Raw genomic sequence first — 25,436 nt, forward strand, 5'->3', positions numbered from 1 at the left:
GTCAGTTTTTTAGAAAACTTTAGCCTTCTGTAACTGATCGAATAAATCCTTGATACACAGCAATGAGTATTTGTTCTTTATCGTGGCCTGGTTGAGCATTCGATAGTCGATGCACAATCGCAAGGACTCGTCTTTCTTCTTCACGAAAAGCATAGGAGCTTCCCAAGGAGATACGCTGGGGTGAATGAACCCCTGGTCCAATAGCTCCTGTAACTGCTTTTTGAGTTTCTCGAGTTCGGTTGGTGCCATCCTGTATGGTGCTTTGGAGATTGGTGTTGTACCTGGTAGCAATTCAATATTGAAATCTACCTCACGAGGCGGTGGAAGTCTAGGTAGTTCCTTGGGAAACACATCGGGGTAGTCGCAAACCACATCCAGCTCACTGATGGGAATAGGCATTTGATCTGATTGGATAACACTAACCAGGAAGGCAGTGCATCCCTTTCGCAAGTAGTTTTGTGCCTTCAGCGCCGGGATCATCTGACTTGCTCACATAGGTCTGGGAATTTTAAATTCTACTCTCAGAAAGCCTGGCGGGGATAAAACGATCTTGCCATCATGGCAAAAGATCTTGGCATGATACTTGTGCAACCAATCCATGCCTAGGATGACGTCAAATTCTGTCATCTCAAGCAGGATGGCACAAGCAGGCAAGTGCCGCTCCGCCACCACTACGTCCAACTCTGGTATATAAGTGGCACAAATCGTGTTCTTCCCAATAGGGTTATACACGTCTAAAGCATTGTCAAGTGGTTTTATAACTATATGCAATTGTTCTACAATTTTTTTTGAAACAAACGAGTGGGTGGCACCACAATCAAAAAGTGCAAAAGTTGCTTGACCAGCAACAAGAATGGTACCTTGTACGAGATCTCCTTTGGTCAATTGCTCGACTGTGGCTGTATAAACTCGACCCAGCTCCTTCTTGACACTGCTTGACTGCGCCCGTTATTGTTGTTGTTGAGGTGGTTGAGGAGGCTGAGGTATGCCACCGGTTCGCTTGAGGTCATCTGTTGCTTTCTTGCGGCAGTCATGTATGAAGTGGCCCATCTTACCATAATACAGACAGTCGTCAGTGTCCCACGGACAAGGCTATCTGCCATGGGGCCTCTTACACTTGGGGCAGCTATCTCCAGAAAGTTGCCTGGGAGGTGGGTGGCCTTGTTGTCGTTGGTGTTTTGCTGGAGAAAGCTGCTTCTTTCCTTTTTCGGTCTTCACAGGTAATGGTGGCCGCTGCCCTGGTCCGTCGAAGTGGGTCCTCTTCTGATCACCACCTGTCGCAGGTGGCTTCTTCGCATGAGCGCTCTTCGAACGCTCCCAATCCTCATTCAGTAGGGTGGTTTCCACTACAGCCGTAGAGAAAGTTGCAGGCATGCTGGTGAGGACCCGGTGCCTGAGTCTTTCCTTTAGTCTACGAATGAACTTTTTAGCCTGCTCGTGGTCATCCCCAAACAGGTTGGGACAATAGTGCTCCAACCGCTAAAATTTGGTGATGTACTCGCCCAAACTCAAACTGTCTTGACACGGCTCCAGAAATTCCACCTTCTTCTTTTCTCTCACATGAGGAGGAAAGTAGTTTCCGAGAAAATCCCTCTGGAAGGCCTCCCCAGGAATCACTTCAACACCTGGGAACTGCACTTCTCGAGTCGTGTCCCACCATTTGCGTGCGTCGTTCTTTAGTTGAAAGGACCCGAACATCATCTTCTTATCATCGAGGACAGACAGAACTTGGAACACTTGTTCCACCTCCTTGACCCAACTCTCTGTCATGTTAGGGTGAACCTTCCTAGAGAAGGTAGGAGGGTCGAGCTTCAAGAATTTTTCGAAAGTGGCGGTTGGTGTATTCCCAGTAAGGGGAACCTGGTCCTGCTGTGGGTGAACCTAGCTCTAAATCACCTCTGTCAGGGAGTTGAGGGTATCCATCATGAATCCCCTCTGCTCGCGCAACTCATCAGCCATGTTGTTGCTCATACTTCCCGTCATCCTTGAAAAGTAGTCAAGGTTAAAGGTCAATATGCTAAGGGAACAATAGAAAGTCATAAGTAGGAAACACAAGCAAACATAAGTCTTTATTAAGAAAGTCATTCCTTTTAGATCCAGTAATGCTGGTATATAAGCAAAAGTGTTTTATTCAGCATGATCAAGGAGTTCGCATACTCCATCAAAACTTGGCAAGTGTTATCTCCCCTCAGGAACGGCTAGAATACTGCCTAATATATTCATTTTTATTGCATGTGCGCCTAAATCTGCTTTTAGGGGTGAAGGGAGGTGACCCCTCGTAGGATCCACCTTCTCAGACATAAACTTCAGCCCATGTCGCTGCCAAAAGTATCTGGTAGGCGACCGGTAGTGAAAAGCCCTACTCATCCGTAAAGCTGGGCGGTTAGCTCAGTAACCAGCCTCGGACATCCCATGTCCGCCTCTTTTCATGAAGAAGCCCCTACCCCTTACAAAGCGGCCACACAACCTACGTGTGCCCCTACCGTGACTACCACTAGAACCAACGAACGGATCAATCTTTCGGACCATGCTATAAACAGAAACAAGCATACAATCTAAACATGCTATAAAATATCAAAGACTTACTTACAATGTGATGGGATGCTTAATGGTCAAGATTCACTTCTTTCTGAACTGGATCTGATACCAAGTTGTAACGCCCCAAAATTTTAACTTGTGATTTCAAAAACATTGACGAAAAACCTTTCAAAGATAAGAGATTTTACTTTTAAAATCGTCAGCGGAAACAATTTAGAAAGGAGCACAAGTTACCAAATTCTAGGTACGTTAGCAGTAAAATCATCATCACTCATGAAACAACTACTCAAGGAAAGTGAGGAAATAAAACAATAGATTATTAATAAAATCTGCAGTTTATTGCAAAATGAGTATTTCTCTACTATCCAATAATCTAAAGAAAAACTCAAAACTCAGAGCCAAGATGTCAGCAGAAAGAAAAAAAAACTTGAGCCATGTTGCATCGCGCCATCGGTCGCCTGTGAAGTCCTACTCATTACCTGCCCATGAAATGGGTCAGTTTCATAACAAACTAGTAGGTGCACAAATAGACAATATAAAATAAAATAAAGCAGGACATTCATGAGATAAGCAATTTATTACATTAAAAGCAACAAGTACAATATGTAAACTCTAGCAGGTGCAACATATGCAAAGATCTATTGTCTTGAAACAATATGCCAATAGCATTTAAAACAGTACAAATCTCAATCATATACAAGTATTATGAAAGAGATATTCTTTAAGTTCTGATATTAATTGGTTTGTGGGTACGCATAGACGCAAAACGTAGAAACAGCCGAGACTGATCTGGGGGTTTATTATGTCAAGTGTTTTTCATTAACCTGGATGGCTGACTGAGTCTGCTCCTAAGGGGACGGTCAGTGACCAAGAGAATAAATCCCCAAAGGCATTTGTGGCCCATGGATGCATCCAACTTCTGCAGAAGTACCTAAAAGTTACCACCTAGGATAATTTATGGTAATCCCAATTTCCATAACTTCGATGACTAGGAAAGCCGAGTCTTTTGTTCATGGAGTGGTTGTTAACAATTTGTCCATCAAAGTTTTTGTACCATTCATCCTCTCCCTTGATGAACCGTGAAGGTCGAATGGGTACGATGAGGGTTTCTTAATCGTCGCCCCATTCTACATGCTCCAGTCTGGTAGACTCACTCGAGCATCTTCCCTGTGAAGACGAGTTGTCACCATTTATGTGATTTCAGTATTGTGTCATATGCACACTTCGAGGTTGTCACAACCTCATCATTCAAATATTGTAACACCAACGTGACGTACTTGTCCAAAAGTATGGTCATACTTGTCTGAAGGTACAACTACGATGAGAGAGCAACACTTAATATGTTGAAATTCATTTGTTTCATATATGACATGCATTGCTCTTTGAGCAATTGGCTTATGGAGGCGAACATCATTATTTTCATTTATTTCAACAAAGTGCTCATTGCACACTTCGAGATATTCAACGACCTCTCATGCTATCTATCATAATGTGTATACCGTATTTGTCTCAAGGTACGACTACAATAGCAACTTGTGGGTTTCTCGAAGGATAACCTATCACAGTATTTCATAGAATCAGTAATATACTTGGCATGCTCAATCACTACAAAACAAAAAATTTCAGACAAGTCTTGGGATCATTGTGGATCCCATCATTTCCTCTAAGTAACTGACTCGGGGTACTTTTAGTTGCCTCTAGCAATGCACAAATGGAATATTCATTTTAAAGGCAAGATTTCATGCTCAAGAAGTCGGTCTTGCACCAAGACGATCCTCTTCTCGAGATTTTAGCGCATGTACCCAATTTCTCACCTTTTTGAAAGGCACGAAATATGGTACGTGCACCTGCACACCCTACAAGGTTTACCTGAAGGCGGCAACAAAATCTAACATGTAATAACAAATAAAGCATCTACAGTGCAATCACAACAGTGAGCAAGTACAAAAAATGTAGTAATAGGAATCATTATAGAAATGAGTCTACCCATATAGCATACATCAAGCATGTAATTTTAGAAGAATAGGAACGAGGAAACACAAAAAAGGCAATCACAAGTTATATTATTCTTCATGTAAGCATGTATGAAAAAACAATTATTCTATCTCAGAATCCTTATACTTTATTTCATTCATCCAAAATCCTTGTGCGACTTTCCCCTACCTTGGGATGTTGTGTCGTTGTGTGTGCCTACAAGTGTAGGTGATACGGGGCTCGGGCCGCAGAGCACAAACGAGACGCGTTGCGTAAATCTGCAAAAGTGTGAAAGCTATTATGCCATAGTTGTAATATGAATAGAAGGGCAGTGATAAGGCCTGCCCTGTCGGCGAAAAGCATGAGCGGCAGAGGTTGAGAACCCTGTCGTACAAAATCTGATGAGTGGCAACGGCCAAGGCCTCTGCCTGACAGACTTCGAATGGCAGGGGCCTCGGGCCCTGCCTAACTGACTTCAAATGGCAAAGGCCCCAGTCCCTGCCGATGGACATTGAATGGCAGGGGGGCCCTGCCCAACAGATAGAGTGAAGAAGAGAGAGGGAGAGCATGGCAGGGGCCGTCGGCCTCCTGCCAGCCTCCCGACAACGCAGAGAACAGAGGAGGAAGGTGCGACAGGGGCTCGCCAGCCTCCTGCCGACCTCCCGACAAAGCCAGGAAGAGGGGGAAGGTGTGACAGGGGCCATCGGTCCCTTGTTGATCTTCTGGTAGGCACAGAGGGAGCGAGAGGGCACGACAGGGGTTGTTGGCCTCCTACCGGCCCTCCGACAATAGAGGAGATCAAAGGAGAGGGAAAAGGGCGGCAAGGACCACCATCCACCTGCCGACCCCCTGGCAGGTCACAAAGGAGAGGGCAAGGGTGGCAGGGGCCACCGGCCACCTGCCGACCCTCAAGCAGACCCCAAAGGAGAGGGGGAGGGGCGGCAGAGGCCACTTGTCGGACCCTTCCCGCACACAGAGAGAGGGAGGAAAGCACGACAAGGGGATTGCCGACCTCCCATCGGCCCTCCAATAACCAACAGGAGAGGGAGGGTGCCGTAGGGGCCACCACCCCCCCTGCCGGCTCTCTGGCAAACCATAAGAGCGAGAGGGAGACGACAGGGGAGGGGGGGGGCACATCGGCCACCTGCCGGCCCTCCGACAGACACAGAGGGAGTGGGAGGGCATGGCAGGGGCCGCTGACCTCCTGTCGTCCTCCCGACAAGCCAACAGAGGGAGAGGGAGGTCACAGCAGGGGCCATCGGCCTCCCGGCAAGACAACAGAGAGAGGGAGGAGAACCAGAAGGCGAGGGGAGGAGAAGGGGGAGGCACGGCAGGGAGCTGACGGCCTCCTGCCGGCCTTCCGGCAACAGAAGAAGAAGAGGAGGAGAAGGGAAGGGCGTACCTGGGAGGGGATCGACGACATCAGCCGGCGTCATCGATCGGAGTCGTTGGTGCTGTCACGCACAGAGAACGAGAGCGGAAGAGAGGAGACTCGAGAGGGAGGGGAGGAGGAACGCAGGGAGGTGAGGCATCCCCTCCCCTTGTGTGCTCTTAAAGGCACGGGGGAGGCGATAAACAGGGAAACCCTCAAGGGTTTCCCTTAGGGGGGGGGGGAGCGGCACACAGGGGAGAGGGTTTTTTAAAAACCCTCACTCCTGCGTCGGGTTTTACAACCCTAACGGGCCCGGAACGGGTCTGGCCCCAACCCGGGTCTGAAACCCCCCTTTTTTTAACGTGGGTTTTACAATCACAAGTATTAAAGGGAACCGAGTGCCCAACCTTTAATCAAACCATGCTTCAGGATGCCAAGAAAACCATCAACCTACTGAAGGCATAGAAGGTGAGGATTTAGAACTTTGCACGAATTGAATAAACTTCACAGGAGAAACATGATACTAGCACAGGACCGCTATTGTTTAGCAAGGCCCATGTGAGGGAAATATGATGTGGGAAGTCCTAAAAAGCACACTAAACTAGATTCCACAAGGAATAAAGTTAGCACATACTGAATTAAAATTGTTCTTTAGTAGGAGTCATGTTTCCTTGATAATTTTATCACACGCACGTGCACACACACAAATCTCCTTTCAGTAGATGCCAAGGATGCAGTAGTACAACAAAAGTGCTATTGGTGATTAAAATTAAAATGAATAAACAAAAGCCAGCCATGGATTCTACAGAAAAAAACACCAGATCAGCATCCCCAATGAAATGAGAACAAAGTAGAAAAATAAAAAAGGACGTCAGCATTGAATTTTTTTCTTCCCAATTCCCCAACCAAAATAATTTAGTCCATGAGATCTTTTTCTAATTGAAAACGTCAAAACTTTATAATTGATTTGAGAAAAGACAAATACACAATTTCAAGTTTTAAATATGCATCATGTGAAAAATAATGAGCACAATCGGCAAAAGAGGTGTACCAGCTTCAATGGCATAACTAAATTTTGTGAAGGTAAAAAGCTAAAACTGAGAGATCAGAAGAGAAAAACAAAACCCATGACATCATATACAGAAGTTCTTACCATATAAAATTGAATAATATCCACAAAAATATTGAGAAACTGCATAGTACATGTCAAACCTATCAACAGTTATCACCTAGAGGTACACCAGAATGCCTAAATTACTTAATTTATAAACCAAATGGGTGGCACGAAGTATAAGATCTTTAACATAGAGCATACACATATCTCGTAAAGAAGTTTCTCGTGTTTTATACATTTGAAACACCAATAAGCACAGTTTATGGCAGCTGGTGAGGAGCTGGAAGGAAGAAGGTTAGGGCACCTTTAGTGGAAGTTCTTACTCAGAAAATGGGTATTCATGAACATCATCCTGAATCACTGACCCCCATGACACCCGTTAGTGTCAAGAAAATAACTATAATGTGGAGCTGCTCCAAAGCTAAAATTGTCATTTAATTGAACCATCTGACTAGAAGCTAAAAAGGCATGTCTTACATTGTTGTTTTGAATCAATTTTGTTTTGCTCTTGGCAGCCCCTTTAGCATCAGTGGACAAATCAGAAGTTAATTTTCCAATCTGATGCTCTAGGTCAATGGGTGGGTCAGTTACCTTTCCCTTTGTGTTTTTCTTTCCATCAACTTGCTTTAGTTCCAGACGGTACAATGCAACAGCGTCACAGTTGTTCATCTCATATTCATAGAGATGCCACTCAAACTGGGTTGATGGCTGAGGATCCATGTAATATGACCTCTTCAAACCACCAATTTCTTTCATTACCTGCTTTCTTGATTCATGCCAACCACGCCCACTGTAATCAGGTAAAGATCGTTGTTTTCTATTACCGCTCTCAAATGCTCGACGGGGCTTATCGAAGAACAACCACTCCCTGATAACTTCTCCATCAAGAACAAATAGATCAAAAAGTTCTGCACCAGGGGAAAAGAAAAAAGAGGACTTTATCAAGATGACTGGTTGGAGAAGTGGAATTTTAAAAATGCTAAATACTTGGAAAAGGGAAAAGCCACTAGCTCTACCAGGAGCATTCCATGGTGATTTGGTAGTTGCAGCTCCTTCACAAACTGGAATCCCAACAGCTTTTCCATTTGTTTTCGCACTAAGAGATGTGAATAATGGTCCATCTTTTAGGTCAATTCCTCCTGGTCGCAGGACAGGGGTCATCCCAGGTGGGCCTTCATTCAGGGCCACGTTTGCATGAAAGTCACTGCAATAGTCTTGGCACCATCCTGATCCCTTCGCTGGCCTCTGGCAATCCCAAAGAGCACATCTTGGCCCCAAGAAAGCAGAAGGTGGTGGACTCATTCCATTCTGTGGACCAGTCTCTGGAAGACCATCATCCTCTGCAATTGCAAAACTAAGGCAGAAATTGTGAGTCAATTCATGATGTAAGGTGAAATGATTCCCCTGAATAAGAGAATTTGTCTCTAGGCCATCACCTACAGTATGCAGAAGACTCTCAAAAAGAACATTTTCAGGTCTATTCACCCTGTCAACACTGTGGTCTTGTGGCAACACCCGGTTTAAATAAAGCCCCTGGAGGAATAGAAAGATCTCATGAACATAAAACATAGAAGAACAGGACACACTTCATGCTATACTTTATCTTACAAGCCTGTCACATAGGTATGGGTGCGTATATGGATTCAGGTGCGGGTACCTAAAGTACATGTAAATTTCTAAAAGTATGTGCACAGGAATATGACTATAATATGTGTAAGCATGTATTACTTTTTAAGAAAAATATTGTGTGTGTGCATGTGTGTGTACATCAAAAAACAGAATAGAAGAGTGGATGAAAACAAACATGATAAATGGATGAAATGAATTGACATAATAGGTAATGGGTTAGATCTGGATCGGGTCTGGTTTGAAATTGGCCTAACCCGTACCCATGAAGTACCAGTAAGAATACTAGCTTCTACACAGATCAACACGGGCACGGTACCCTTACAATGAGATATATGAAGGATTCAATTCCAAGAGGTAAAAAAGAAACACCAGGAAAAAGAGAAATAATCAAAATAGAAAAAGAGGTAGGATGGAGGCATTTTGGGTTGTGGTGTGAAAGAAAGAGTAATCAAAATTGAGAATAGGAAACCATGTTATCCATTCAATTTTCCTTTCTTAAAGAGGCAAAAAGTGTTTCGGACCGGCATGTTTCCACCTTTTTGTTTATGATGCATATACCTCTTCGGCACTCTCCAGTGTCAGATATGACCTTTTGGCTTAAGAACCCCGTGTATTGGGCCCCTTTTTCCCCCTCTTTATGTACTCTGCTTACAAGTTACAAAAGAAATTTTATGCATCTTTGCCTCTTTGTTGTCTTTGTGTTTGTGCATGCGCGTACTTTTGCTTTCACTCCTACGCGTGTGTTGTGAGTTGCTTGTGTGCTTAAAAGGCTTGCTTTCAGTGTTTGTGATTACCCGAAGCTACATTGCGGGGGCCTTCGCTTCTAAGCCTATGACAAGTTGGTACCAGAGTCTTGTCGACATTGGGATTGACAGTGGTACCGAAGAGAAATGTCATAACTCCTTCAAGCAGTATAGTTTCTCCCGAAGAAGACTTCATGGCCGATGATCATGTGTCAGCTATTGCACCTGATGTTGCCGAGTTGACTGGGACAGTGACCAATGTAGAGAAGTTGGTCCATAAGACTTGTGTTGTTTTTACGGATCTCAACAAGGAGATCAAGATGGGAGTAGAAAGTGTGAAAGACACTGTGGAAATTCTTGCCACTAGATTTGGGGATTCGGTGGATGACCTTGCCACCAAGTTAGATGATCTGCGGGGTCGGTTCAACATTATGGCTGCAGAAATGGATGTTGTCTGACGGAAGAATGATCAGTTGGAGCGATAGTTAAGGACTATCCCAGTTGGTGGGGCTGCGGCGTATGTAGATAAATCGCGTTTCAAGCTACCTGAGCCCATAAAGTATAAGGGCACTCAGAACTCGAGGGACCTTGAGAACTTTATTTATAAGATGGAGCAGTTTCTTGAAGCTGCTAGGATAGAGGAAGACACGGATAGGCTGCGCACCACAACAATGTACTTTGCGGATGAAGCAACTCTTTGGTGGAGACGTCGCTTAAATGATGTTCGATGTGGGCTGGTCGCGATAGCCTCATAGGAGGACCTCAAGAAAGTTATGCGACTACTTTTTGCCCAGAAATTAAGAAAAATTATCCCGCAATAGGTTGTTGGCATTGAAGCAGACAGGGTCAAGGCATTTTCCTCGATAATGTTGGACATCAAAAACATGGATGATGCAGATCAATTGTTCTACTTCAGTCACGGATTGCAAGGGTGGGCAACCACAGAACTCATTCAGCATGATCCTCTAACTCTCGCTGCAATGCTTGTTGTTGCGAAAAAGCTTGTTAAGCTTGATAGGAACACGACATTTCAAAGTAGACAGCATGAAAATTACCGTAACAATAATAATCGAAGAGACAATCGAAAGAATGATAATGCACAGAATGCTGGCCGTGGAAACTAGCAGAATCAAGGCCGACAGGAGGGCCAAGATAATAACCATCAGAATAGGAATAACTTTTAGGGCGGCAACTACCATCGTCGTGATTGTCATATCTGCCACGATGATCATTGAGCCGATACATATCCCAACAGGAATGAAAATAATCGCGTGCCCTGAGCTACAAATGCCATTCAAAAGAAGTTCATCAACCTTCAGAGGCGCTAACTGTTGGGGCAATGCAGATGATGAATGTAGTGAAGGTAACTGTTACTGCAGAACCGATCGTATACAAAGAATTGATATACTTGAAACTTATACTCAACGGAAGACTCACCAAGGCATTGGTAGACACAGGTGTCACGCATAATTTCATCTCGCATGAAAAGGCAGAACGGTTGGGATTGCAGTGGGAAAAGAAGGAAAACTGCATAAAAGCGGTTAACTCTGAAGCAAGGGCCATCTACGGTGTTGTTCGTGATGCGCTAGTGCAGATCCATAACTGGTCAGGAAGGACCACGTTGTCAATCGTACCTATGGATGATTTCAAAGTCATCCTCGAGATGAAATTTTTGAGAAGTAATAAGGCAGTGTTGATGCCTTACCTTAACGTTGTTAGCTTTGAGGGTGAGAATCAACCTTACATTGTTACCGCGATACCGGTGAAGCCTTGTAAGCGCTTGGTGTTTGCACTTCAATTAAAGAAGCATGAAAAGTGGTGATGAGACTTTTCTAGTCACGATTCGTGCAACAGATGAAGCGGGAGAAGCCGCTGACATCCCAAGGCCTTAGTGACTGTATTGAAGGAGTTTGGTGATGTTATACATGTTGAACAGCTGAAGAAACTACCTCCTAGCGTGAGGTAGACCACTACATTGAGTTAGTGTTGGGTGCACGGCCACCCGCAATGGCTCCCTATTGTATGGCAATTCTTGAGTTGCAGGAATTACGCAAGCAATTGGATGACATGCTCAAAGCAGAAATCATTCAACCATCCAAACCTCCCTTTGGAGCTCCTGTGCTATTTCAGGCAAAGCACGATGGACCGAAGCGTCTGTGCATAGACTACAAGGCATTGAATAAAATGACTGTGAAAAACAAGTATCTGCTTCCTTTGATCACAGACTTGTTTGATCAGCTTGGAAAGGCAAAGGTTTTCTCTAAGTTAGACCTGAGATCAGGCTATTGGCAAGTCAGAGTTGTTGAAGGGAATGAACCAAAAACCACGTGTGCAATGTGATATGCGGCGTTCGAATTCCTTGTTATGTCATTCAGACTGACAAATGCGTCTGCAACCTTCTCAATCCTGATGAACAAAATTTTCTACCTGCATCTTGATAAGTTTGTCGTTGTGTACTTGGATGACATAGTAGTGTACAGTGACTCTATCGAGCAGCATATTCAACACCTTTAGATTATGTTTCAGATTCTGAAGAACACGAGTTGTACGTCAAGCAGGAGAAGTGTCTATTTAGTTAGAAGCACTTCCTTAGACCTATTGTGGGAGGAGGCACATTAAAAATGGATCACAAGAAGATTGAAACTATTCAAGCTTAAGAGTCGCCTGCTAAGGTTCCTAAATTACATACTTTCTTGGGACTTGCAAATTACTATCAGCAATTCATCAAGAGATATTCACAGATCGATGCGTCACTCACTGATCTGCTGAAGAAAGACAGACCATGGCTATGGTCTAATGCATGTCAAAAAAAAATTGATGAGTTAAAGTGCACCCTGACAGAAGAACCAGTGTTAAGGTTGCCAAATTGTCAGCAGTCATTTGAAGTGCAGACTAACGCGTCTGACTTCGCAATTGGAGGAGTGTTGCTCAAGGAAGGACATCCCATTGCATTTGAAAGTCGAAACCTAAATGACGTCGAGCATCGATAGATCGTCAATATATTTCGTGACAAGATACTCTACGAAGGCACTTAATGCACAAGTGCCATGATACCACCTTGGCGGGTCACCAAACAACAGAGAACTTTGGCGTTGTTAGAACATGCATTCTATTGGCCGCAGATGCGCGATGATATGGACGCTTATGTGCGGACTTGCTTGATCTGCCAGCAAAATAAGCCCATAAACCAAGGACCTGCCAAGTCGTCTGTGGGAGTGCATAACCATGGATTTCATCGTGAGCTTGCCAAAAGCTCACGATTGCAGTTCTATCTATGTGGTTGTGAACAGGTTTTAGAAGTACGTTATTTTTGTGTGTGCCCCTTGAAATGAAGAGGGGTGGAAGCACCAATAAAGCAAAAGACACTCTTTAAGAGTTATTACAAGAGCCAAGAGCACAAACACTAAAAGTGTATACAAAAAACCCACAAGAGGAGAAAATGACTTAAAGTCATAAGTTGGATATTATTGAAGAAAGAAAGAAGAGGGTGAGAACCCCATGTTATTACAAGTGAGAACCTCCTCTATTTATAGAGGAGAGCTAAAGGAGGGACCCTAAAGGGGGCTCCCTTCTAGTCGTTGGGAGCCCCAACGGTCATAAATATGATCGTTGGGGCCCCAACGACTAGGTGGGTGGGGCCCCCTATGGTCCTTCAAAAAGGAAAAATAAGAAATAAAAAAAAAAAAGAAAAAGGGGAAAAAGAAAGAAAAAAGAAAAATAAAAGAGTACATGGTATTTTACCAAAACACCCCTATCGGGTTTTTGGTTGTATAGAAAAAGAAATACATTATGTATATATACATATATGTATATATATACTTATATATATACATATGTATATATATAAGTATATGTATATATATATTTATATATACATAATTTAACATGCCCCCTCAAACTTTACGGGGAGAAGACCGAAAGTTTGCTAAGAAGAAACATAAATCGTGGAGTTGGGAGCGCTTTGGTGAAGAAGTCAGCCAGTTGATATTCTGAAGTGACGTATGGTAACGTGATAGTTCCTCTGAGATATTCGTCTCGAACATAATGGCAATCCATTTCGATATGCTTGGTCCGCTCGTGAAAAGTATGATTGCTTGCAATGTATATGGCACTTTTGTTATCACAGCAGAGCTTGGTGGGAGAGGAAATGAGGACGCCCATGTCACCAAGGAGACTTATGAGCCATACGATTTCCATAGTTGTCATTGTCATGGCCCAATATTCAGCTTCAGTGGATGATAGTGAGACCTTCTGCTGCTTTTTGCATCTCCACGAAATGAGAGATTCACATAAAAAAATGCAAAGACCAGTAGTTGAGATACGATCATTGGGATTTCTTCCCCAGTCAGCATCAGTAAAAGCAATTAACTCAAGGGATGAGGAAGAGGATAAGAAGAGTCCCTTGGAAATGGTATTTTTGATGTATCGCACAATTCTCATTACGGCTGCCATATGAACCGAAGTAGGTGCATGCTGAAACTGGCTTGCTGCATGAACCACATGAGCTATATCTGGACGGGTGATGGATAGATAGGTAAGGGATCCAATTAATTGACAGTAGGGGGTTAGATCCTCAAGAAGAACACCATCCTCAAGTCTTAGTTTTGCATTGATAACTTCGGGAGTCTCAACTTGCTTTTCATCAGATATTCCAGATTTGGTACAAACGTCTGCTGCCAATTTCATCTGAGATAAAATGTATCCTCGCGGGGAGTAAGCTACTTCAATTCCTAAAAAATATCTCATGAATCCAAGGTCAGACATATCAAAAGTTTCTTTTAACATAGACTTCACATCATTTACCCCCTTTTTGTCATCCCCAGTGATGATCATATCATCAACATATAACAGAAGAATAATAATGAAATTACCTGTTTTCTTAACAAAAAGAGCAGTGTCAGTATAGCAAGAAGTAAATCCTAAATTGATTAATACATTACTAAACTTATCATACCAAGCGGAGCTTGCTTAAGTCCATATAAGGCCTTTTTTAATTTCAAAATTTTACCATTTAAATTCATACCCGGAGGTGGTTCCATGTAAACTTCTTCATTTAAATTTCCATTTAAAAAGGCATTTTTGACATCTAGTTGAAAAATTGGCCATTTTTTAGCAGAGGCTATTGCAATAAGAGCTCGAACACTAGTCATTCGAGCAACAGAGGCAAAGGTTTCATCATAATTTACCCCATACTCTTGGGCATATCCCTTGGCCACTAATCTGGCCTTATATCTTTCTAAAGATCCATCACACTTAGTTTTAACTTTAAAAATTCATCGGCATCCAATGGGTTTCTTGCCATTGGGTGGATCAACGATTTCCCAAGTTTGAGCCCTCTTAAGTGCATTAAGTTTCAGTTTCATTGCTTCATTCCAATGAGCATATTGTCTAGCATCATTATAATGAGTTGGTTCATGTATAGAGTGAAGAGCAAGCAGACATGCCCGAAAATTTGGAGAAAAAGAATCATAAGATACAAATCTATTTGGTATTTTTGAAATACGATTTGATCTTCTTTGAGAGGTTTCTTCAGTTGACTCATTTTGAGAGAATTTTTCAAGGGCACAAGGAGGATTACTTTCATTTCTTCTAGAGTAGACTTGTATTTGCCTTTGTACATTTTCTTGTAAATTTTGGTCATCATTAGGAGGTTCAAAAGTATCGTCTATGAGCGATTCACTAGATTCAACATTATCATCAATGACCTTTTCTTGAGGCAATAAGTCAAATAAAAAGGAATAATCAATATCTTCATTTGGTTTATGCGAAAAAACATTTTCTTCTTCTAAGAATGTGACATCTTTTGAGATATAAAGTTTATTATTTGATATGTCAAAGCACCGATAACCTTTTTGTTTTTCGCCATATCGCAAGAAAATGCATTCAATAGCTCTAGAAGAAAGTTTATCATTTTTGCGAGTTAAAACAAAACATTTACATCCAAAAATTCTTAGTCTTTTATAATCGGGAGACATATTGAAAAGTTTCTCAAATGGAGAAAGATTTTTTAAAGAAGATGAAGGAGTTCTATTGATAAGATACGTTGAGGTTAGGACTGCTTCGGCCCAAAAAGATTTTGGAATATTTTTTTAGATCAATAAGGTTCTTGTGGTTTCTATTATGTGTCTGTTTTCTTTCTGCAAGACCATTTTGTTGCGAAGTGTTTGGACAAGAACGTTGATGGCAAATTCTGTTTTCTTTTAAATAGTTTTGAAATTCATTGGACATGTATTCACCTCCCGAGTCGGACCTAAGAATTGATAGGTTTCCCAAAAATTGATTTTTAACCATCGCATGGAATTCTTTAAAGAAGGAGAAAACTTCGGATTTGCGACTTAAGAAGTAAATCCATGTAAATCGAGTGAAGTCATCAATAAAGACCACATAGTACGAAAATCCTCCTTTGGACAAAATAGGAGAAGGTCCCCATACATCGGAATGAACAAGTTCAAAAGGACGAATGGTGAAATAATTTCTTTGAGGAAATGGAATAGCTTTAGATTTCCCAAAAATGCAATCTTTACAAGTCATGTGATTGGCTTTACAAGTATTGTTCAAAAAAGGAAAAAGAGACATTTTTACAAAATTTGGATGACCAAGTCTCTCATGCCAAATTCCAATACTTTTGTCCTTTACAAGATTGCAAGATGACTTGGATGGAAGAGTCAAAAAATCCATAAAATAGAGATCACCCCTTCTATGGCCTTGCCCAATCAGCTTCCCTGACTGGAGATCCTGCACGGTGCAATCTTTAGGTGAGAAAGAAACTTGGCATCAATAGAGCAAATGTCACTCTTAAAGAGTGACCACTAAAGCCAAGAACACAAATACCAAATGTGCACACACAAAAACTCTCAAATATGGAAATGACTTAAAGTCATAAGTTGGATATTATTGAAGAAGAGAAGAGAGAGGTGTATAAAACCCATACATGAGAAGGAGAACACCTCCTCTATTTATAGAGGAGGGAGGCTCTAAAGAAGAGACTACAAGGGGGCTCCCTTGTAGTCGTTGGGAGCTCCAACGGTCAGAAATATGACCGTTGGGGCCCCAACGACTACAAGAGTGGGGCCCCTTGTGGTCATCCTAAAGTGAAAAAATAAAAAGACAAAAAAGTAAAAAGGAAAAAGAAAAAAGGAAAAAGATAAAAAAGAAAAGGAAAGGTACAATGACAGAATTACAATAATACCCCTATCGGGTATTTCAATAAATTAGAATATGTATATATATACATATATGTATACATATACTTGTATATATACGAATGTATATATATAAGTATATGTATATATATATATATTTTAACAGAAATTATTGGTGCGGGTCCCCAAACATCCGAATGTATTAACTCAAGTGGTTTTGAAGAGACAAAAGTTCTACTAGAGAAAGGTAATCTTTTCATTTTTTCAAGAATGCAGTCTTTACAAGCAAAATTTTCAGATTTACAAAACTTTCCCAAATTTTGAAAATATTGGATTTTAGACATATGAGGATGGCCAAGTCTTTTGTGCCATAAGTCTGTTTCCAATTTCTGAACATTTAAGCAAAAAACATTCTTGGGTAGCTCCAAAAAATCCATGTAATATAGTCCTCTTTCTCTATGGCCTTCCCCAATCAGCTTCCCTGACTAGAGATCATGTATCCAACAACCATCAGAAGAGAAGGATATATTACATCCATAATCAGAACTTTGAGAAACAGATAAGAGATTCAAATTAAGTTTTGGGATATATCTAACTTCTGAAATACAAAAAGTTTTGTGTTTTTCAAAACACTCAATTCCCTTTATTTCAAGAGATGTTTCATCTGCTGTAAAGACTTTTGAAATACTTGAGTTATTTTTAAGACATTCGGATAAGCATTTATAATGTGGGGTCATATGAAATGAGGCACCAGAATCTAAAAGCCAAGGAAAGTTACCTGGACCGGAAACAAATGCAACTGCCGCTCCAGTTGAGGCTTCAACGGAAGAAGAGACCCCTTGAAGAAGAGGCTGAAAGATCTCCATAAGTTGAGCCATAGAAACAGGTGCATCTTCATCTTTTGATTCTTCAACTGATGCAACCTTCTTTTCATCTCTTTTCTTTAATTTTGGATATTGAGGCCTATAATGCCCCGGTTCATGACACTGATGACAAATCACCTTTCTTTTATCAAACTCGCCATTTTGCCTCCCAAAATGAGGTGGCTTGTAAGTGCGAGTGTGATTCTCAGGCCTAGATACAGCTAGGACGGAATCATCATCAGTTTTAAAGGAATCTTTCGAAGACGATTTTCCTCCATTGTTAGTTCTTCAATAGTTTCAATAATGGAGGGAATCTTTCCTCGGTGAAGGAGGGCCGATTTGGTGGTTTCAAATTCCGGCCTTAACCCAGTTATAAATTGGTAAAAGTGTTCAGCATCAAGTTGATTTTATCGAAGCTCAATGTCTTCGGCACAATGCCACTTGGTTCTAAGAGAGAAAGTTCTGACAACCCATTGTAATATTAATGAATCGTTTTATCACCTTGAGTCATTATTCGAACCTTTTCTTGGAGGTTGCACACATATACAATATCTTTAAGGGAATACATATTTTTAAGGTATTCACATGCCTTATCGACATGATCAAATTTGGCAAGGCTTGGACATTTTTTAATGTCAATGCTATTGATAAGTCATGACATTATTTTTGCATGAGCCATTCTTCACTCTTTTCATTTTTTCTCATGAGAGGCTAGGGCTTTGATTTTCTCTTCTTCCGATAGAGGAACCTCTTTATCTCCCTCTTTTTTGGTAAGAGATTGTTTAGGTTCCGAATCGAAACCATCCACAATCCCCCATAAACCTTTTTCCCATATATGGTGCTTCATGATAGAAGCCCATGTTACATAATTCGTATCACTTAACTTCACGGGAATGATGGTGACTTTATCATTGTCATCCATCGATTACAAGGGGAGAGAAAGAATAGGGATAGAAGAGAAGAACAATAAAAGAATGAAAAAGAAAAGGGATACAAGATGTGGGAGCTATTCAAATGAAGTGATAAAACACTTCCCTTCAAGCGGCGAAACACTTTTGCAAAGGACACGAAAACCGATGCAGCTTTTCTCCAAGATCTAATATTCCCGTAGCTCTGATACCATGTAAAAGTTGTAATGAAATAGTGGTCTTCCACGAACGTCCTTGGAATGATCGAACGAAGTGTCTAAAAGACACTTTAAGCAAAGCCCTTAAAAAGGGTAAAATAGGAACAACACATACATAAATAAATAATTTTATTTATGTAAAAAGGATGCTTGAAAAGCATTACAAGAAGTGAAGTTTACAAGGGGGTTGCACCCCTATTTATACAAGAGCTAATGGGAGAGCTCATAAAGAGCTCTCCCTTCTATCTATTGGACTTGAAAGTACGGTAGGATCGAGGCAACGAGCACTAAAGGGGGGGTGAATAGTGCTTTTAAATATCGTCTTTGGAATTTTGACGGATTTTGAAAATTCACAAAGCAATCACACAAAGAACACAAGAATTTATCTTGGTTCGGTCTTTCCCGACCTACATCCAGTCCCCAAGCAAAACCCGCTTGAGATTTTCACTATCAACCTTGTGTAACTACAAGATCATACAAACCAAATCCGGTCTCACTTTCAGTAACACACCTACTGAAAGCAAACAACGCCTTTAAACCAAGGAGTCCTTCCTTTTACAGAAAAAAGAAATAAGTAACAACTTACAAAACAACCTACGAGCCCTTCTTATGAATGCAAATGAGATGTAATTGGCTTTTGAGGTTGTTGGAATACTCTACTCACGAATTCACTGTCTCTCAAAGGAATTTGAGTGAAAAACTGAAGTGAAAAATATCAAGTGAGTGAGAAACTGAATATGAGTAAAAAGCAAAGAGTAATTCATTGTAATTGCATTCAAATTGATTGATTTTGAATATAGAATGCACCCATATTTATAGTTGAAAGATTTCATACGTTGAGGGTATGAAAGGGTGTCAAAACAGTCCATTTTGAACGATCAAAACGTTTGAAAAATGAAAAGACACACCTTTTAAAAGTTTCAGGAAAAACGGCAAAATTAGTCGACTGATAATTAGCTATTAGTAGACTGACAGTTATCGTCGGTCGACTAATATGTTTATCAAGCCGTTTGAAAATCTGAAGTTTTGAAACTTAGTCGATTAGAGAAAAAATTAGTCGACTGATAATATCATCACTAGACTGAAAAACCTTTCAGTCGACTGCTGCTAAATTTTTCTGAAAATACATGTTTTGTCCAGTCGACTGATAAAATCATTAGTCGACTGCTGCTAAATTTTTAGAAAATAGACATTCTGTCTGATCGACTGATAAAACCTTCGGTCGACTAATTTGACAAAAATGACATTTTGTTTAGAAAAATTGGCGCGAAAGGATTAGTCGACTGGTGAGTCTATTGGTCAACTAATAAACACGAAAAATTAAATAAAGAGTTTTCTAAAAAGATTTTCATGAAGGGTTCTTTTAGAAAAGTTTTTCTAAAGACTTTTTAGGTGAAATGCAACCTAAATATGCACTCTAAGTAAGTCTCTTACAAGAATCTAAGACTTTTAATGAATTTTAACATTTGCACACTAGTCTTCAAAGATTCTTCATCGAATTCTTCAATGATTGTCATCTTTCTTCATTGCCTTAACTGAAATGCAGTTGATTAACTTGTTCATCAACAAAACCTTGTACTTGAAGTATCATATACGGCTTCATTGTCATAACAATCTCTCCCTTTTTTATGATGACAAACTAATCAAAGATGAAGCATGTAGATGCATAGATGGAGATTTTACTCCCCTTATCAATATGCTGCAAAACATTAAAAGTTAGTACATTCAAAGCACATATATCACATATTGATTGGTTTGCATTTCCATCATTACTTCATGCATTTATAAAGCTTTTTCAAAGAATGCAATTTTCAAGGCATTCACATGATGCAATATGCAATTTCCATGTTTGTCCTTTGTCTCATGCAAGTCCTATCTTTTTCTCCTGCAAGTTCTATCTTTTTCTCCCTTTTTTGTCATAAGCAAAAAGAGTAAGGGCAGACAAAGCATAAGCAAAATGCAAATTCAAGTTCAAAATATTACAACCCATAAAGTATCAAAGTTCAGTAAGGACAGTAAACAAAGATCAAGTGAAGTGTTGCTTGATCATCTCCTTGAGTTCAGCAATATCTTTCTTAATTGAAGAAAGTTGGTGAGTCACATCTTCACGAAAAGTGTGTTGATACAGCTCCAAAGCTTCCATTCGCTGCAAAAATTCATCATTGTCTTGACTAGTAGAGAATTTTTTTTGTTTTGCTTGAGATGAAGGTGTCACAGAAGATGGTGAGGGTTCAGAAATTGATGGTTCAGATGGTTCAGTTTGATCAAAGTTTAAAGGAGGCAGATATTTGATTTTCATACGTTTAAAAATAGTTTGATCAAAGAACTCCTTTTGTTCAATATATTTTTCATTGGTTAAGGGTACTTTGAAATATCTGAAAATACGAGTAAGAAGACATCCATACGGAAGAAAAGGTTTTTGTTTCCACAAATTAGTAAAATATACGTTGGCCCAATTTACAAAAATATTTCTAAATAAGACATAAAGAGTCGTAGAGAGAACTGTGGAATAGTAATCAAAAGATCCAGTTTTAGGTAGAACATTGTGGGCAAGAATTCGTCCAGCAATGCGTGCACGAGTTTGAAGATTGGTATTTTTGAAAAGAGGACAATGAGATGCACCGGGAAGAAGAATTTGTTCAAAAAAAAAATCATCATTAAGTTCAATAGTATTGAAAAGAGTTTCTGAAAGTGGAATATCTAGGATTTGTCCAAGCAGTTTAGAATCAAACTCAATTTCAACATCGCGAACAAGAGAGGAAAGAAATTCAGTTTCATGATCAATTTGTAAATTTGTGTAAAACAAGTGGATCAGTAAAGGATAATGAAGGGGGTCTGCACTGGTGTCAAAAAGGTGGGAAATGCCTGAGAATAATTCTCTGATTTTGTAACGAGAAAATAGGTGAAACAGGACATTTCGGCCTGGTAAAATAGGAAGTGCAGAAATCGATCCAAAAGTATCATATAAAAGAGGATTTCTGAGTAGTCTGAAAGAAAATCCATGACGTGCTTGTGGTGTAGTTGGAGAAGAACCTTGTGCGGATGCGGTCTTCTGACGAGACATGGTTGATAAGGAACGAAACAAATTCACCTGTCAAAAAAAATTCGCAGTTGCAGAGAGTGATTGGTCAACACAGTCGTTGAGAGGAACAGTTGGAGATGGTGTTGATGTTGGCTTTCAAATGCTTTAAAAATGACGTCCGGCGGGGAGGAAGATGTTGTCCGATGTCGTGGCGGAGAACCAATGCAACAGAAACACTTTGTGTAAAGTGAACGTTGTGCCTTCTACGATCAAGATCGTTGGTAGTGGCCAAAACAATCGACAGTAACAACCCACCGAAAAGGGATGTCAATTTTCCACGGATTTTAGGCAAGAGTGATGAGGCGAAGAGGAGTTCGTCTGTTACAGAAATAGAGGATGACGCAGTGGCTGACGGCAGGTGAGAGGAGGCTGCCACAAGAGGATTCCGGCGAAGACTGAAGAGGCACCCTGTCACGGCAAGAAGATTCCGGCGAGGAGGGGTTTGACCGGCACTCTGAGGGATTTTCGGAAGATACAGAAAAGAGAGAGAGAGGGTTTTGTTTAGGAAAAGGGAAAATGAATGGGCGTAAAAATGAAACGGTGCCCTTTAAAAAAAAAAGGGTGTTAAAAAAAATCTAAGGGGTATCGGGTCCCTTCAGTTGAAATTTTAAAAAATATCAGTCGACTAGAATTTTATCGATCGACTAATAAGGTGCAATTCCTTCAGTAAAAAAATTTTAAAACATCAGTCGACTAATATGGTGCGATTTTGAGATTTTGTTCAAAAAATTAGCATTTTATAAAATTTAAAAATGAGCAAATGCCTAGTTCTCTCCTAATTCTCATAAAATCTTCATTTTTAAGTGGTTTAGTGAAGATATCAGCATGTTGTTCATTAGCGGAAATAAAATTTAACGAAATGTCTCCTTTTAACACATGATCTCTTAAGAAATGATGTCTAACTTCAATATGCTTAGTCCTTGAGTGTTGAACAGGATTTTTCGAAAGATTTATAGCACTAGTGTTATCACAATAAATAGTTGTTGTAGAGTAATTCAAACCAAAATCTTTTAAGGTCTGTTTCATCCATAGTACTTGTGAACACGCTAAACTAGCTGCTATATATTCTGCTTCAGTTGTTGAGAGTGACACTGAATTTTGTTTTTTACTAAACCAAGAGACTAAGGAATTTCCTAAGAAATCACAAGTTCCGCTAGTACTCTTGCGATCAGATTTACTTCCTGCAAAATCTACATCATTATATGAAACTAAATCAAAGGAAGATGATTTTGGGTAAAACAAACCAAAATCTGAAGTATCTTTCAAGTAACGAAGAATTTGTTTTACTGCAGTTAAATGAGATTCCTTTGGATTAGCTTGAAATCTAGTACACATACAAACACTAAACATTATATCAGGTCGACTAGCAGTTAAGTATAATAGAGATCTGATCATACCTCTATAGAGCTTAGTATCTACATTTTTATTATTTTCATCTTTATCAAGAGAAGTAGTTGTACTCATAGGATTTCTTCTTGATTTCGATGAGTCCATCCCAAATCTCTTGAGAATTTCTTTTGTATACTTAGCTTGGTTGATGAAGATTTCTTCTTCAGTTTGCTTTATTTGAAGTCCAATGAAGTAGTTTAATTCGCCCATCAAACTCATTTCAAACTCTTCCTGCATAGCTTTAGCAAACTCTTTACAAAGAGAATCATTAGTAGAACCAAATATTATGTCATCAACATAAATTTGCACAATAAGAATATCTGAATTAAGATTTTTAATAAATAAAATGGAGTCTACCCGACCAATGAAAAAAACAGATTGTTTAAGAAAATTTCGTAGTCTTTCATACCACGCTCTTGGTGCTTGTTTAAGTCCGTACAAAGCTATTTTTAATTTATAGACTTTTTCTGGATATTTCTCATTTTCAAAGCCTGGAGGTTGCTCTACATAAACTTCTTCATTGATGTGTCCATTTAAGAATGCACTCTTAACATCAATTTGATATAACTTAAAATTCATGTAGCTAGCAAAAGCAAGCATCATTCGAATTGACTCCAATCGAGCCATTGGTTGCATAGGTTTCATCAAAATCTATGTCTTCTTTTTTATTATAGCCTTGTGCTACTAGTCTTGCTTTGTTTTGAATGACTTCACCATTTTCGTCCAGCTTATTTCGGAAAACTCATCTTGTTCCAATTACTGGATGATCCTTTGGTCTATCAACTAGATCTCATACATTATTCCTAGTAAATTGGTTAAGTTCTTCAGACATGGCCAAAAGCCAAAATTCATCATCACAAGCATCATTGATATTCTTTGGTTCTATTTTAGATATGAGAGCAATATTTGCAATATTTGCAATATATTGCAATTGCCTTCTACTTTGGACACCACTCTTTATTTCTCCAATAACTTGTTCATGTGGATGATTGGGAACTTCTTTCCAAACCGGTTGAAGAAGAACATTTTCTTGAGAAGTACTCTCTATCAAAGGTTCTTCTTGAAGTATTACTTCTTCTCCTTCGCTTAGAGGAATAACCTGCTCACAATTCTCATCAAATGCAAGATGTTCTTTTATTAAAAATATGATAAGCTTTACTTCTAAAAGAATATCCAAGAAATATTGATTCATCTGATTTTGAATTAAACTTATCAAGATTATCTTTGGTATTTAACAAGAAGCATTTACTACCAAAAATTTTGAAATATGAGATCTTTGGTATACGATTATAATACAATTCAAAACATGTTTTATGTAAAATTGGTCGAATAAGAACACGATTTAAAACATAACATATTGTATTTATTGCTTCAGCCCAAAAGTATTTTGGTAAATTTTTATCTTGAAGCATGGTTCTAGCACATTCTTGCAAAGTTCTATTCTTTCTTTCAACAACTCCATTTTGTGGAGCCGCTCTAGGAAAAGCAAAGTTGTGAGATATACCATGTAAATCACAATACTTTAGAAAAGATTTATTTTCAAATTCACCACCACGATCACTACGAATTTTAATAATAGATATAGATTTTTCATTTGTAATTCTTCTACAAAGTTTGGAAAATTCAGAAAAAACATCATTTTTGCTTTTTAGAAAAATTACTCATGTAAATCGAGAATAATCATCTACTATAACAAAAGCATACTTGCTACCATTCAAACTTTGAATTCTAGATGGTCCAAATAGATCTAAATGTAAAAGTTCAAGAGGACGTTTTATTGAAACTATATCTTTTGCTTTAAAAGAACTCTTGATTTGTTTAACCATTTGGCAAGCATCACATAAGTGATCCTTCTTATATGGTATTCTAGGTAGACCTCTAACAAGATCATTCTTGGATAACTTGGAAATAATTTTAAAGTTAACATATCCAAGTTTCTTGTGCCATAACCATTGAATTTCATTTGAAACAATAAGACATTTTTCATTAAAAGTGGGTAACTCATCTAGATAAAGTTCATATACATTGTTCCTTCTTTTACCTTTAAAAATGATCTTTTTAGATTGAAAATCAGAAATTAAGCATAAATCATGTTCAAAAGAAACAATAAAACCTTTATTACATAATTGACTAATGGATAATAAATTATGCATTAAACCATCTACTAAAAGAACATTTTCTATCAAGGAAAATTTTGGATTACCAATGTTACCGATACCGATTACTTTTCCCTTGTTATTGTCACCAAAGGTGACGGTTCCTCCATCCTTACTTTGAAGGGTGGAAAATAACTCCAGCCTTCCAGTCATATGTTTGGAACAACCGCTGTCCAATATCCATTTGCTCTTTATTTTGTGTACCTACAACAAAATTAGAAGACAAAGCATTTGACCCCTTTCTATTTTGGGGTTCATAAAAGTTAGTCTTAGGAACCCATATCCATTTGGATTTTGGTTTCCTTTGA

The 25,436-nt window shown here is 39.6% G+C and overlaps 1 protein-coding gene across 2 annotated transcripts in view; it reads right to left on the reverse strand.

Moving 5' to 3' along the window:
* Positions 1 to 7,017: 7,017 nt before the first annotated feature.
* LOC149820836 (transcription factor VOZ1-like) overlaps positions 7,018 to 25,436 on the reverse strand; it is a 31,661-nt gene continuing 13,242 nt past the window's right edge. For both annotated transcript variants that reach the window (XM_089982597.1, XM_089982596.1), the window contains exons 3-4: positions 8,015 to 8,531; positions 7,018 to 7,906 (exon numbers count right to left, since the gene is read on the reverse strand). In XM_089982597.1, coding sequence (XP_089838723.1) covers positions 7,356 to 7,906; positions 8,015 to 8,531 — 1,068 coding nt within the window. In that variant the 3' untranslated portion in view covers positions 7,018 to 7,355. The remainder of the gene's footprint in view (positions 7,907 to 8,014; positions 8,532 to 25,436) is intronic.

The sequence above is a fragment of the Nuphar pumila genome, chromosome 12 (assembly GCF_984573655.1).
Source record: "Nuphar pumila chromosome 12, dmNupPumi1.hap1.1, whole genome shotgun sequence".
Lineage (NCBI taxonomy): Eukaryota > Viridiplantae > Streptophyta > Magnoliopsida > Nymphaeales > Nymphaeaceae > Nuphar > Nuphar pumila.